General features: G+C 51.6%; 1 protein-coding gene across 2 annotated transcripts in view; it reads right to left on the bottom strand.

Annotated features, from left to right (window-relative positions):
* Window positions 1-266: 266 nt before the first annotated feature.
* The window catches only part of Dkk3 (dickkopf WNT signaling pathway inhibitor 3), a 41,806-nt gene continuing 26,707 nt past the window's right edge, over window positions 267-15,365 (bottom strand). For both annotated transcript variants that reach the window (XM_055627595.1, XM_055627596.1), the window contains 4 exons: window positions 5,656-5,748; window positions 4,397-4,541; window positions 3,426-3,582; window positions 267-2,661 (listed from right to left, as the gene is read on the bottom strand). In XM_055627595.1, coding sequence (XP_055483570.1) covers window positions 2,448-2,661; window positions 3,426-3,582; window positions 4,397-4,541; window positions 5,656-5,748 — 609 coding nt within the window. In that variant the 3' untranslated portion in view covers window positions 267-2,447. The remainder of the gene's footprint in view (window positions 2,662-3,425; window positions 3,583-4,396; window positions 4,542-5,655; window positions 5,749-15,365) is intronic.

Genomic DNA, 15,365 nt, shown 5'->3' with positions numbered 1-15,365 from the left:
TAATGTGTCACAACTCTGTTACAGGCCAGGTAAAGTGTCCCCTGCCCAAAGACCTACTTGTTAAAGGCTCGGTCCCCGTGGCACTATTGGGAGGCTACAATAATCTTCTATATCAACCTGAGTGTATTTTTTAATATGTTGTTCAGTTATTCAGAATCATAACATTTATTAGAAAAACCAGAGGATTTCAGCATAGCAGATAAAATACAGCAAATCCCAACCAGCACAGGTTTTAATGACAAATGGACCCATACCATGAACACAGGTGACCTCATCAATTACATTTATTGTTTTGCTAAATGTTTACATCTCTTTACTGTGGTATCTTCAGATTAGATTTACAGGCTTTTAAGAGGTGCACAGTACTATGTGGAAGTTTGTACACAGCACTTGCATATCCTGGAACCAAATGGATTTTGAGTCATTCAGGGGACACAGCCCTTCGCATGTCTACGAGGCAAGGAGTTTCCAGAGAGTTCTAACCGAGGACGGAAAACTCCTCCTGATCATGGGTGGCACCATCCCATGCCATGGGCTGGGGTCCAGGATAAAGAAAAAGGGGAAAATGGAGAAAGCTGAGTCCTGCTTTACTGTTTCTCTGCTTCCTGGTCCTCCATACTGTGGGAAGCAGACCCAAACTCTCCCACCATACTTTCCCTGCCACCGTGGACTGACCCCTGAACCAGGACCAAAATAAGCCCTCACCCCTCCGATTGCTTCTTGCCAGGTATTTGGCCACAACACCCAGAAAAGCAGCTAAAACCAATATGGCAGAGCTTTCCACCTTCAAGGACTAGGGCCTTGCAGAGGGCCCACATCCTGAGGGGAAGGGTGTGTCCTGGACAGGACTGCGCCATGCCCTCTCTCCTCTAAGCCAGGAAGGGAGCTTGACCCTGCCAAGCCCTCCCCATGTGGTGCTACCTCTCCGCCATTTCAAAGCAGTGGGATCATGACCGAAACCTGAAATGGTGAACCCACATAAGCCCTCTTTTTAAATGTGTAAGTTAATTACTTCAGAAATTTTGTTAGAGTAATAATGCTAACACGGGCCCAGAACTGCATTTGATTACAGAGAGCCTCCAAGAGAAGACTCATATATTCCATTTGCTCTTTCAGGAGACGGCAAAGTATTTTCTCTCTCAGAACTAATACCCATCCAGACAAGAATAAGAGTTACAACATTTTCCGAATCTAAAAGAGGTGAGCTGCATATGCCTGGAAAATCTGCTTCTATGGAAATATTTTTTTGTCTTTACACTACAGATTGTTTTATTTTATTTTATTTTATTTTTTGCATGAAGGGTGTTATGTTTATTGAAAGTAAAAAAAAAAAAAAAAAAGCCCAAGAATTACCAAAGAGTAGCTGAAGTAATTCATGCATGACCTTTGACTATAACACATGTGTGTATACATAATTTAAAACTCGGAAGAAAGCATGCGTATACATCGTGTGCAACTTTAAAATTTAATGACCCTGGATGAAAACAGTTCCTGGCACCTGAAACCGTCATCTGAGGCCTGACATTGAGCCCGGCCTTCTGTCTGGATGTCACAGCCATAGTTTACACAGCCTGGCTTGGTTTTCATTTCTCTGCGTGATTGACAAAGGCCTTCCATTGTTGCTAAGCGACTTTGCAAATTTCATTTACAATCCTGGCCCTACAATCACCCAAGTATCTTTCTTGCAAATTAATTTACACAAACTGCACTCCAAACACTGACTTTCAGAGTTACCGAAGCAGATGGTGTGGGGACAATGTCTACCACCAGCCTCCACACTGCTGCTAACCTTGGAGGGGCATGCAGACTTGCTGACCTTAGTTCCAGGCGTACCTCAGAGAAGTGAAAAAATAAAAATAAAAGGATTTCACACCCCTTCTTCTGGAAGCACTGTGGTGGCCTTGAGGCTGGTGTGGGGTTGAGCAAGAGAACACGGGGCTTGGAGAGGAACCATTCCCAAGCTGGGGTGACAGTGAGGTAGGAACTGGGAGGGCTGAGGGATGAATGTGTGGGAGGCCACAAGACCAGTATAGCTCCTGTGTAGCCACTGCCTCGGCCCGTGGGAAGGTCACAAGGCAAAGGCGAGGGCTACATTTTTGCCAGGTCCATTTTGCAAGGAAGGCGCCCTCCTCCCTGTGTCCCCCAACTGCATCATAGGCAGACATCACCTCTTCCCATCCTCTCCCTTCAAACAAATCCAGTCCATGAAGGAAAGAACAGCATGTCTGGCAACAGAGCTGGGCGGCTCACTGCTGCCCTCACCCACCAAGCCTGTCTTCCCCAAGCCGAGAAGCGGGGCAGCTGGAAGAGATTTACTGCACCTTGTCAAGCCAGAGGAAGAGCTACCAGGAAAGAGCTGTGGCCACGCCACACCTAGGGGACACTCCTGGGAAAATAAATTAGCCATTTCTATTGCACATCTACCAGACCAGTTGCTGGGGCTGGGTCTAAATCTCTCCACCCAGTGGTTCCACGAGGGCGGGCTCCTCAAATGCCATCTCCTGGGCCAGGCTCCTCTCTAGGTCTTCCAGCTCTTGGCGCACCTCTCTGATGAAGCCACCATCTTCATACTCATCGGGGGCCTCCCTGGGCAGCAGGCTCTCCTCATTTGGGCCATGGCTGCCAACGAAGGCTGGTTGGCACACGTACACCAGACGGTGGCTGGGGAAGAGGGGTGAGGTCTGGTCAGCGTTCTTTCCATTACCCTTGAGAGCGAAGCCAGGCTTGGAGTGTGTCAGCCTTGGGCCATGTTCTCTCCGTGGGCCTGTGGGCCTCACTAACCACTACTTCCTATTAGGGTGCTTCCTGTCAACATCTTACTGAGGAGTCGGCTGGCAGAATGTCCTTAAAGGGCACTCACAGGCCTGCTTATCTGTGTGGCTAAGTATTGGCTTGTCTGCCTTGGAGCAAGCCCTGGTGATGGGGATTTGGAAGCTCACCGCCACACGGGGTCCCCTCACACTCTCCCCCATTTGGGTTCTGCTGTACACATGGTGGCCCCGGGCCTCTGTGGGGGAGGGGAGGAAGTCTGTCTATCTTCCCTGTGACCCTGGATTCTGGTAGAACGGAAGGCTCAGTAGAATTTGTGGGCAGGGCACAAGGATGTAGAGAACAGTCCTGTCAGCCCTGAAGCTTCAGGGCTCTAACCCTAACCTACAGGTGCCTTTCCCCTCCTGCCTGTCTGTAGCCTCTCCCACCATGATGGTATGGTCTGCACTCATTCCTTCCACACCCTCCCCCTAGAGCACCCACTGGGAAGCTTCAATTATCTAACAGAAACCCGACCTACAGATCTCATGCTGCGTGGACCCCCTTCGTCCTAGTGACCTGGGGACACCTCGTAGCCAAACCTGCTTCTGAGCCCCCCTGGATGACATTTTGACTGCTCTCAGCCCCCAGTACAATCACCAAGGAAGGGACCTCACCTGTGGGGCTGGCAGAGGAGGCCACTGGCACAGGGGCATCGGTCCAAAGCACCTTCCGGTTCCAGTTCCCAGGTGATGAGGTCCAGCATCTGGCTGGTAGGATCATGGCAGAGCTCGCCCTCCACGGGCAGGGGTGTGCACACAGGGAACAACAGGCCTGGAGCCGGCCAAGAGTCACCATGAGGATGGGCAGGGAAGTGGATGCGGCCTTGCCCTTCGCCCTCAGCCTCAGGTGAGGTTAGAATTGAAGGAGTGGAAAGAATAAGAATGGCAGAACACACTCAAGGTAGACTGAGGACTGGAGCAGCTATGTGGTCTGCCGGAAGAGGGGAGCTAGTTTTCGAGGCCAAACCACCCGAAGAAATGAAGTGTGAAACCAAGGCCCCTTCAGCAGGGGCAGAGCACCAATAAAAGGCCTGGGTCAGTGGGAAGAGCTGGGCCGAGGAGTAGAGATAAAGAGGGCAGAGCATTGGGTGGATAAGGCCTTACAGGTGGGAGATTATGGGGTGGGGGGGGGCGCTAGAGGAACAACTTCTAGATTGTTGTCCTCCAAGCAAATCACTGAGGTGGTTGGCACCTGCAGGTGGGTCTGGGAAAGAGCTGGGAGGCAGCTGAGAGCGTTCAGACACACTCCTGCCAAAGGGGAGGGCTGTCCCAGCCCACAGGGAGAGGCACTGAGGAACTGAAGAGAGAATCCACACAAAGAACCCAGGCCAATGGCGCCTTGGAGGGATGGAGGAGAGGCTTCTGGACCCCCCACCCATCTAGGGTGCATGCATCCTGAAAGAACTTAACTCACAGAGTCAAAACCTGGGAGGAAATCAAAGCAGGTGCTTTTCTCCCTGCTCTGGTAGGAGGCTGTGGGGCTGGGACACACCGTGAAAGCAGCGGAGGTGAAAAGGTTTGGGTACCATTCTGGGCCTTTGAGATTGGGACACGTTTTCCCAACAGCCACCGGAGATCCCGCATACCTCTTTGGAAGGCACAGCACAGGCCAGGCTGGCAATCCCTCTGGTTGTCACAGATGGTCCCATTGCTACCTTTGGTGGCCTTTTTGGTGCAGTGTCCCCAGACACACAGCTGGTCTCTACAGCACTCGCTGTCTCTGGTGCATTGCTGCAGAGAAGGGAGGAAAACATAAGACCCAGGTTCTTACTAGCCTACAAGCCTGGACAGCCTGACATGCTGCTCTAGCCTGCTCAGACCAATCAAAGGTGGCTTACCCCTTCCCCTGTGGAAAGAAGAGACAGGCCCAAGGTGGGTGGGGCATTAGTGGAAACTAAAGGAGCTGTCAGAGAAATGTGGCTCTTGGTACAAGAAGAGTCAAAACTCTGGGAAGACAACACCTGAGAAGGTGGATTCTAAGTCTTTTCCACCCAGATCAAGACTTCTCAACAAACACCTGTGTATCTTTGGCGCCTCCATCCCACAACTGTATCTTTCATCCTTTTAACTTGCCCTCGTCAGAAGGGAAGGCGGCTCAGGCCACCGGTGGAGGCAGGGGGTTTTAAAAAGCTGCTCAGTCAAGGCAGAGCCAGGAAGGCCCAGGCTGGGGATACCATACTTGGAGCAGGAACTCAGAGCCCCAGGGTTCCTAGGACTGTGCTCTGTGGTGTGGCAGTGGCCCGCCTTATGATGAACTGAGCAAGGTCACAGGGATCCTTTATTTCCTGAACTTATTGTGGGGTTTTTTTGTTTGTTTGTTTGTTTGTTTGTTTTTTCCTGTCAAAATAAGGAAACTGTCAAGAGTTCATGAGCTTTGTCCAAAAGGCCCTGCTGGGTGGGCTGGAGGGTTTCCTTTGCTTAGGCTCCACACTGGGGGAGCACTCCAGCCTCCTCCTTCCGCACACTTATTAATCCAACTGGAAGCTCAAGGGATCTGAGAAGCAGCCCAGGAGGAAAAAGGTGGCCCTCTCCTTTGCCTGGGACTGCGTGTGTGCGCACTGCTGTCTGATACTGTTCTTGTCCCAGAGGAAGGGGCCAGCGCAGGCCTCCCGTTCTCTCCTCCCTCTTTGCTACCTGAGAGCCACACAATGTGGGGTGGGGTGGGGTGGGGTGGGGTGGGGTGGCTGCAGCTCTGCCAGAATGCTATCCTGATTATTCCAGGAATAAGGCTCTCTGGGACTCCTCCCCATCACTGAAAGGCTCTTGCGAGCAGCCTTGCTGAGAACACCTGGGACTTCTAATCCTGTCCCCCTGGCACAACAACGGAGACCACGGGGATCTTTACCGTCTGCTGGTCCCGGCACGGCTGGCAGGTGTACTTGAAGCTCGAAAACTGGCAGTACCTGGTAGGCCCGCAGTCCTCATCAATGATACATTCCTGGGGGAGTGAAGGGGAGGAGAGACAGCTTGGTCCGTAAAACTCAGAAGTAGGTAGATCTGCAGAGTCTAGGTCCATCCCAGTCCTGAGTGAAGCACCGGGCAGAAGTGTTTGCCGGCTCCAGCCACCCCAGAGCCTGAGCCCGCTGGTGCCTTTGACCCACCCCTCAGCTGCAGTTCCCATGGGGGTCTATCTTCTCAAGACTCCCAGGGGCCTTGAGCCTCGCACAGCCACCACACAATCACCGTCTGTGTTTAGTGACCTCCCACCCCCACCCCACCCCGGGCTGGGAAGATGGGGACTCAAAGTTGCTCATACATAGAGCAGATGGTTTTAATAAAAGGTGTTAATGAGTTCCAGGCCCTGTGTGACTGCACAGGAAGGGCTGGAGGCCAGGCCCAACAGCCCCTGCTGCCTAAGCAGATACTGGAGACCTCCTCCTTTGGCACTGGCCCTGGAAGCCACAGGCCTGCCTGAAGAGGGCCCTCCAACAGCTCCTGGGTTCTAAGGAGCAGCCAAGAGGCAAGGTGAGCTGGAAAGTAAAAGTGGGGTGACTGGAATCCTGCCCTCCCAGCCCAGGGGACTTCTCATGGCCGCCAGCTCCACTCAGCTGAGACCATCTGTCTGTCAGTGAGTCAGACCCATGGTCAAGCTCAGCCCTAGTTAAAGGGGGCAGGAGAAGATAAAAGACAGGCAATGACACCATTCATTATCCGCTTCTCTAGGATAGAGACTCTCAGCAAGAGGCAGCTTGCAGCACGGGGGTGGGGGGTGGGGCACTTTTATGTTGCCAACTGGGAAATCATGGCACAGAAAGGTTATGGCATCCTGCAAGATATGGCCAAAGCAGGGTTGAGGGGTTATTTTTCACCACAGCCCTTGAGTGGATGGGCTCCAGGCCCCAAATCCCCAAATACAATAAGCAGAGATGAGGCAGGCTCTTGGAGACCTGGTGTCCTGGGACTCTGGCAAACATTCTAGAAAGGTCTCTGTGAAGAACAAGGCCTGCCTTGCCTCATTTGTGAGTGTCTCCCATCCTAAGACCCAGTGAGGAGCCCTACATACATACAGAAGCACGCTGTGTCAGACAGAGACCTCAGTGCCTAGAGACGGTCCTCAGCTCCACCCTGTGAGCTGAGGCAACTGTGCCAGTGGGTACAGAGGGTGTCTGGGGAGGCCAGTGGCCCTGAGCATGCCCAAGCTGGGTCTCAGCAAACAGGCCCTGGGTCTCTTACTATTATTGAGTGCTATGACTGAGAAGTAGCTGGTGTCCTTACCCAAGTCATACTGAGTGGTCCCTGGCCAACCCCTCAGGTCTCGGGAGATGGGTGTTTCGTTCAGAGCAGCCACAGTGCCCACCAGGGGGAGCTCGGACTGTGCTCTGCACACCAAGCAAGGCTCCCTAGCCAGTCACCTACAACATCATCTCGCAGCCCTTTCTGAAGGCTGAGAGAGAGACCTGTCAATCACCAAGCAAGCTGTGGCTCAACAGTGGCTCAGACCAGGAAATCATCAACTGCAATTTCTCAACAAAATGCCAAAGGAGACCCCACCACCCTACACCCCCAAAACAACCTCATCTCACTCTCCTGCGCATGGCCAGGAGTCCTGTTCAGCTGGCTCAGAAGCTGCAGGTGCCCACCCATCTCCCACCAGTGGGCCGAGCGCTGTAGGAGCCGACAGTGCTGCGCAGGTCTCACCCAGCATGGCGTGCTCTCCTCACTTTCTCAGCACAGCAGCCCAGAAATGGCGGGAGGGTTACATTTTGCCTTATACCAGGGAGAAAACAGACTATCTTATGTAAGGAGCTGAGCCTGTAGCTGCTGGACCCAGGACCCCATAGTGGCAAGAGAGATCCATGAGGATGCAAGATGACCCTGTATCCCTGGGGGATTGCACCCAACATCTCCCCTGACCACCCCTCAGCACCAGCACCCACCCACACGTGCTCACACTCTACAAATGTTCAAGTCCCTTATCTAAAAGGACATAGGATTTGCATCTAACTCACACATATCCTACTACATACTGTATCATCTCTGGATTTAATACAATGCAATGTGAACACTGTGGAAATCACGGTTATGTTGTACTGTCTAGGGGAAAATGACACAGGATTTGGTACAGATGCTATTTAAAACGGGTTGGCTGTGGTGGGTGTGGATCCTGGGGTACTGAGGCTGGCTCTAAATCACAAGGTGTCCTTCCTGGCACACCACCAGGAAGGACAGCTCTCATACACAGCTTGGGAGGCGCAACAGGATGTTCCTGGTATTCTTCCAAAACCCAACAGCAAGAGAACAGAATGGGAGGGGTGACACTTGGGAAGGAGGAAGAACCAGCAGGCATGGGGGCAGACATGACTGTGAGGTGGTCCTTTGCCTTTAAGACATTTTTAATTCAAGTCGGGCTATGGTGGTACATGTTTGTAATCCCAGCACTCAGGGAGGCAGAGGCAGGTGGATCTCTGTGAGTTTGAGGCCAGTCTGATCTACAGAGGACAGCCAAGGCTACACAGAAAAACCCTGTCCCAAAAAACAACAACAAAAAAAAGAAGAAGAGGAAGGAAAAAAGGAAGGAAGGAAGGAAGGAAGGAAGGAAGGAAGGAAGGAAGGAAGGAAGGAAGGAAGGAAAGTATAATTCAACCATAAGAAGGAACAAAAGAAAAGAAGTAAATCCAATCCGGAGGAGGAGGCCAGGGCCTCTAACCTAAGTAGAACTGACAAGGGAGGGTTGACACAGCCCAGAAATCCAGCTTTTCATTCCTCTTCAGCTTCTTTCCTGTGTGATTATATCTACATTGGAGCCCACCCTACAGCGTCCTAGGAACCCAGCTGTGCCTAGGCCGCCAGAGCGGCTGAGATCTGAAGTAAAAGGGCAAGATGCTGGGAGCCTGTGCTGCTTCCTGTCTAGGCCATGAACTCTGGGTGCTTTGATTTCTGAGGGCTGAGGACCTCACTGGCCTCCTACTGCTTAGATTTCAGAACTGAAGGTGAAGTGCTGTTCAAAACAGAACCAGGGCTGAAGACCAAGGTTAGAGCCAGGGAGGGCACTGGCCTCATCAAGCTGCCCAGCAGGAGGCATGTGATACCAAGTTGCCCAGCAGCAGTCTCGGGGGCCAGCCATCTCAGCACCACACACGGCTCTAGCACAGCAAGCTGAGTGCTCACCCAACAGCACGGGCTCCCTGTAATCCCCTCAACACAGTTAAGATCCTGGTGAGCTGAAGTTCTCAGAACAAAACTGTTCAAAAACAAAACAGCCACACCGGTGAAGAGGGTACTGCAGGATAGATTCTCTGACTAGACCTTAAGTGACTGTGGAGAGTCAGAATGTTGCAAATGCAGAGCCAAATTGTCCCAGGCTATTTTTAGTCCTATACCTTTTGGTCCATTCCCACTTCTATTATTTGACCCATCCCTGTGACTGTTAGCGAAATCTCTCTGTAATGTATGGACTGACCTTTAACCTCCAATAACCCACAGGCTGTTTTCATCAGGTAACAACTGAGGCCTACAGCAGATTTTTCCCCACTTTGCTATAACTCATCTATGTGTTATACCCCCAATGTATTTTAAAGAGGCTTGATTTATGACTGTCTTTTTTTCCTGCTACTACTAAAAAAGATAAAAGGATGTTCATGAAACCATCACCACATTAGAACATGAGATAACCTGAACCCGTGTTCCCGGGGCCATGGTCCCTCATAGCTGGCTGCCAAAAAGCTTTTACTCCCTCTGAGGTGATGGCTGGTTTTGTTGCTGTTTGTTTGATGTCAACATCTCCACCTCAGTTTTAAGGGCTCGAAGGATCTGCCCAGGATCACCCAGCTGGCCACAGGCATCTCCTTACCTCTGTGTATATCCAGCCAGGCCCTCCTCGGTCCCAGCCCGTCTCCTCTACCTGAGCTGCAGCCGATCAACACCCGACTGTACCAGGGCTGAGAACAAAACCAAGGCAAAAGGCTCTGGGCACCTGGGATGGCAAAGGCGGCATAGGCCTTCCAGGCTTCTGTGCGGCTGTAGCCATGCCCTGTCTGTCTGTCCTGCTCCTCCCTCAGCCTGACGGAAAGCCCAAAAGCTGGTTGTGAGCTACAGCCATTCCACGGAGGTTCCCCCCACCCCACCCCCTCTGTCTGGAGCTATATTTAGAAAACCAGGCAGGAAGCCTGGTTTCTGAAAACAGTGTAGCCTGGGCCAGGACTGCCTAGAAACTGGTCCAGTGCCTTGATGGGACCCTGAAAGGGTGGGAAACATCACGGAGTCACTTGGCATCTCTGTTAAGCTCACAGTTTATCAGCAAGGAGATTCTGGGAAGCAGTGGCCAAAGCCTGAGGGTTGGAGGACAGCAATGGGTCCCTACAGAGCCTCTAAGGCATCCATATGGGGCCACTGGCAGGCTCCCTCAGCTTGGGCTTCCTTTACAAAAAAGAAAACTGAGCCTCAGGTCCTGGTGGGAGGCAAAGTGGAGATTTAAACACAGGTCCCTCAGACCCTCCGGGGATCACTCTGCCTGCTGTTTTCAATAGTCTCTAGATGTCCCATGTGGGTCAGCAAGATGGTTCGGCCCATAGAGGCGCTTGCCACAGAAGCCTGATGATGACCTCTGGTTCTATCCTGAGGATCTGTGCAAAGGTGGGGGCAGAGAACACTCCAAAAGCTGTCCTCTGACCTCCGTGCTCATGCCATGATCAGTGCACTCTGTCCCTGCAACCATAACCAATAAATAGTTAATGCCTCATTTCCCATCTGCTCCCCCGCCCAAAATTCCTATGTTGACGCCCTAGCTGCCGAATACTTTAAAACGTGTCCTACTCTGGAGATAAGGTCATTGCAGGCCAAGTTAATTCAAATGAGGCCTTGAACTGGACTCCCTAGGAAGGGCCTCCCCTCTGTTAAAGATGCTACAAGGTTGACTAATTAGAACTTCCGGGTGGTGGGGTATGGGAATATTGCATGCCTAAAGCCACATTATCTCAGACTGTCTGTCTCTCCCTTTAGCATCCACTGGCCACCTCTGTGTCTAAGTAAACACCCTTGTGACCCATGGCCTCCCACCTCTGCCCTCATCTCCAGAACCCACACCTCAGGGCAGGAGCACCACTGAAGCCTCAGGAAGACTCCAGCAACCTGAGTCACGTCACTTTGGGCTGGTGGGCCTCGTTCTCTTAAGTGAGGACTTTTTCTATGGAATGGCCAGCAACATGGGGCCAGGTCTCTGCCTGGCATCACAACTCAACTTCCCAGAGCCCTCTGTTAGCAGACAGGGACACAGAACTGCAGACAAGACTGCTCAGCTCACCGAAGACTAAGGCACATCATGGACAGCAGAAAGTATAAACCAACAAAGCAGTGCTGCAGGCCGACCCCCGCCTCTCACCTCCTATCAGCCCCGTCACTCACCGCCCACACACCACCTTCTCTCCCACACTGAACAGAGAAGCCCTGCTTTACACATAAGGAAACTGAGGCAATCAGGGGGCAGGAGGTGACAGTGTGAGGCAGTGAGTGTTCTAGAGCTCTTGAGGAAGGGGCACCCTCCCTGCTGGCTGCAAGAGGGCAGGCTCTTTCAGGCTGGTCATGGTTCAAGGTACCCAGGAGAATGGTAGGTGGCCTCTTTCTTCAGTTGATTTCCACATTGGTAAATTCTAAAGTGTGAGTGTTCATGCGAGCATGCGCACGTGTGTGTGTGTGTGTGTGTGTGTGTGTGTGTGTGTGTGTGCGCGCGCGCCTCCAGTTCAGTCTTCGCCCACTGCTGAGAGTCCTTTCTTCTGAGAGTACCGAATAAAGCCAGTTGCAGGAGCCTGTAACAGAAACCTGCACATCTGTCTCCAACAAAGTGGGGCCTGCAGCCTTTCCCAGCGATGGGGCTGCAAGCTGTTTGCCAGCTCAGGGCTTTGGGGCAACTTCACTCAGGGCTCTAGCCTGGCCCCTGCTGTAGAGACAGCCCTGTGGAAAATTCTGGGCAGGAGCCGGGGGTCAATGCCAGCCCTTATTCTCCTTCAATGCTAGCATCAGCAAAAGTCTGGGTGGGTGGCCTGTTCCTGCCAATTCACCCTCCCCCACATTCTGCAACCCAGGGAAGAGGAGGGTAATAATCTATGCCCACCCTGGTGAGACACACCCACCACCCTGGACTTGGCTTATCACCCTGAAGTAAGGAGTACACCCTGACCCTAACCCACAGCCTGCACCTGGACTCCTCTCACAGCCTCCTTTGCGTCAGCCACAGGTCCTTAGGTAAGGAGGCACATCCTGTATAGAACAGCTAGCAACCATGCATTAGGACCTGGTCCCAGTGTCTGGCTTCCCAGAACATTCCTTGAGCCTGAGTCCTCCAGTCAGCACTTCCTCTGGAGAACTATGCCAAGATTTGCTTTAACCAAAGTCTCTTTCTCACCCTCCATTTAGTCAACTGATTGCTTTTCTTCTCTCCCTCTCTTTTACCTTTCTTCTCTCTCTTTCTTCTCTCCCTCCTTTCACTTCTCCTTCCCTCCCTTTTCCCTTCTCTCTTTTCTCTTCCTACTTTCCTCTGACCATGATGTGAGTAGTCCTATGCTATCATGTATGTGTTTCTTGCCATGCAGTTCTGCTTCTTCACAGTCCCTAAAAACAGCTCACCAGACACTGAAACCGTGAGCCAAAATACACTTCCTCCTTTACAATTGATTTCACAGTGACAGCCAACTGATACCCTGACAAAAGGGCAAATGATGCCAAAAAGAACCCCTCACCTCCCCAGCCTCTCATGTCTTCACCCCACTTCTGCCATGCTTCCCCACCCACAGCAAGGCCCATTCATCCTCCCTTAGTCGAGCAGAGGTGACCTGGGTCAGGCCTTCTCAGGCCCTCTCCCATGCTGTTGCCTCTGCTCAGTCCCTGTCTGAGAGTCAGTGCTACAAACCCCGGACTGTAGGCCCAGCAAAGCTCAGAGCCATGTGATCAGGTAGGTCTAGAAATGGCCAACAGTCAGGTTTTTGCCAGGTTCCCAGTAACTAAATCCAGACCTCGGTCCCTAGAGAAGGTGTGGAACACCAGAGAGAAACAGGAAAGGGAAACTTCTGCTCACCTGACCCTCCCAAAGGAGCTCTTTGATGGCCAGTTCTTCCCAAAAATGGCGTTTGGGAGAGGAGCTCTGATTATGGTTCTCGGATTCAGACATAAAAGGGGGTTTCCATACATATAGCAGATGGAGTGTTCTGAGGCCTCACATATCCCAGACTTACTGGCTAGCCAAGAATAAACTTGAACTTCTGATGTTCCTGCCTCCGCCTCCCTGAGTGCTGGCATTGCAGAACGGCGGCATCACTGTAAAAGGCCCCCAGACCTTAGCACAACTGACATCATGACGGAGGTGCCATTCAGGCCTTGGAACCCAGCAAGTAGGCAGCAACACCCACCAAAAACAAGAACAAAGACCTAACCCACCAAAGTCAATAGGTCTGCGAAAGTCCCTAGATGTACTCACCTTCTTTTTGGCCTCTGTAGTTCTGCTTCTGGCTAAGTGTTCTTGCTAACTGAGGTTTGGGACCCTAGGATGTGGTTTTTGTGCTTAAAAGCTCATCCTGAGAAACACTTGGGCCTCTGCTTGGCTCCAGAACATCCAGTGCTGGACAGCTGGTAAAGACTTTCTATCCTGATGAACCTGTGTCTGAGTGGTCTTCTCCAGTGGATGCCTCACAATGCACACAAGGTCACCAGGCCTAGTTCACATGGTGCTGGGGATGGAACCGGGGCATAGACTCTACCAACTCTGCTCAACGTACCCATAGCTTCAGCTCAGTGGTGAGGTTTCCTGTTCTCAGTCCCCTCGGCTCATATTTAGTTCTCTACATAAATCAGCAACAAAAATGCTGACCTCCAGCCACTAGCCACCCCTTTACCCACAATGCCAGAGTCATCCTCTAAAAAGACAAACTTAATTATGCATATCCCTGATCACAATTGTTCTGAAGGTGGAGGGTTGGGGGCCCTGGAGAAGGCAGAGGTTGAACTGATTTCAATCAACATGTAATTGGAGGAGACAGCCGTCTTCCTGGCCTCAGGAACAGCTGCATCTGAAATGCTGTGTAAGAAATTGATGTGACAAGGAGGACCCGAGTGGAAAAAGAAAAAAAACACATCACTTCCCCCCAGTGACCAGGAAGTGGGAGGCTGCAGTTCTACAGTTGAGGCGCTGTCTACCCTAATAATTCGGAGTCCTGAAACCCACAATGTGTGGGTCAATCTTTTGACCCCCTGTGGCTTTAATCCTCACTTACCCAGCAACCTGCAGGGAGACAACCTTGTATCCTTACCACTAACATCAGACAGGGGGCATGTGGGAGGGACTCTCACAGTCCTATCACTCAAAAAGGGAGCTGTTTGCCTCTGCAAACTGGTTGCACGAAGGTCTGAGTTTAGTTAGCCAGAGGGCTGGGGATATGCAAGGTCTGGGTCTGCCCCGCTCAAGGGGACCTGCCTAATAAAGTTCATCAAGGCAGAGCCTCGGCAAACCTCCATTCTGAGGGCACCACCTACCTCCTGCAGCAAGCACAGCCTGGAATCCAAACTCTGCTCTTGGCATAGCTTCGAGGGTCAGTTCCCCACCTTCTGCCCTACCTGATTTTCTGATCTCCCTAGGATCCAGATTCCGGCTCACACATCTAGAATCCTTCACTTGCCTGTTCTGCAGTTCCCCTCAAAGACTAGCACAAAGAACAAGGCATGGTGACATGTGTCTGTAATCCCAGCTCTTGGAGAGCTGAGTCAGGAGGACCACTGAGAGTCTGGGGCCAAACTAGGCAGAGTTAAACTCAAACAAAACAAAAGGAGCCTCTATTAGGTATGGTTCCTAATACTGGCAATATCAGCTGTTTGGTGGCTAAGTCTGGAGGATGTTTGAGACTATCCTGGGCTACATAGCAAGACCCTATCTCAACAACAACAACCAGAGGAGGAGGAGAAGAAAACCTCTTTGGCAGCTGGCTGAAGCCTCAGGACCCTCCCAGAATACTGCATTTAGATTGATAATGGGGCGTGATAAGGGTTAGGTAGGTCATTCTTGCTTGTAAGAAGCAAGAATGACCCCAACCTAACTATAGTTAACAGAGTTAATTTTTTGGTTTTTGTTTGTTTAATTGGTTGTTGGTTTGGTTTGGCTTTTTGAGACAGGTTTCTCTCTGTAGCCTTGGCTGTCCTAATTTCACTTTGTAGACCAGGCTGGCCTCAAACTCACAGAGATCTGACTGCCTCTGCCTTCCGAGTGCTGGTTGCGCCATCACTCCCAGTCAGAGTTAGTGCTTTATGGCTTATTTGAATCCTGGATGGTAAGGTCTAATGGCAGCTTTTCTTTTTGAGGTAGGGCTGAGCACAAGTGCTGTTTGAAAGTGGCTGCAGGGGCCTGGAGTGCTGGCTCAGTGATTAAGAGCACCGGCTATTCTTCCAGGGACCTGGGCTCAAGCCCCAGCACCCGCACAGCGTGACCACAGAGGATCCGACACCCTTACACAGACAGACATGCAGGGGAAACACCAATGCACAAGGAAAAATAAATAAATCCCAGCACTCAGGGAAGTAGAAGCAACGGGATCACTGTGAGTTCCAGGCCAGCCGAGTCTACAAGGCGAGTCCAAGGTA

Source organism: Psammomys obesus, unplaced genomic scaffold, assembly GCF_907164565.1.
Source record: "Psammomys obesus unplaced genomic scaffold, mPsaObe1.curated_primary_1811, whole genome shotgun sequence".
In the NCBI taxonomy this organism is placed as follows: domain Eukaryota; kingdom Metazoa; phylum Chordata; class Mammalia; order Rodentia; family Muridae; genus Psammomys; species Psammomys obesus.
This window is presented reverse-complemented; position numbering and strand designations above follow the sequence as displayed.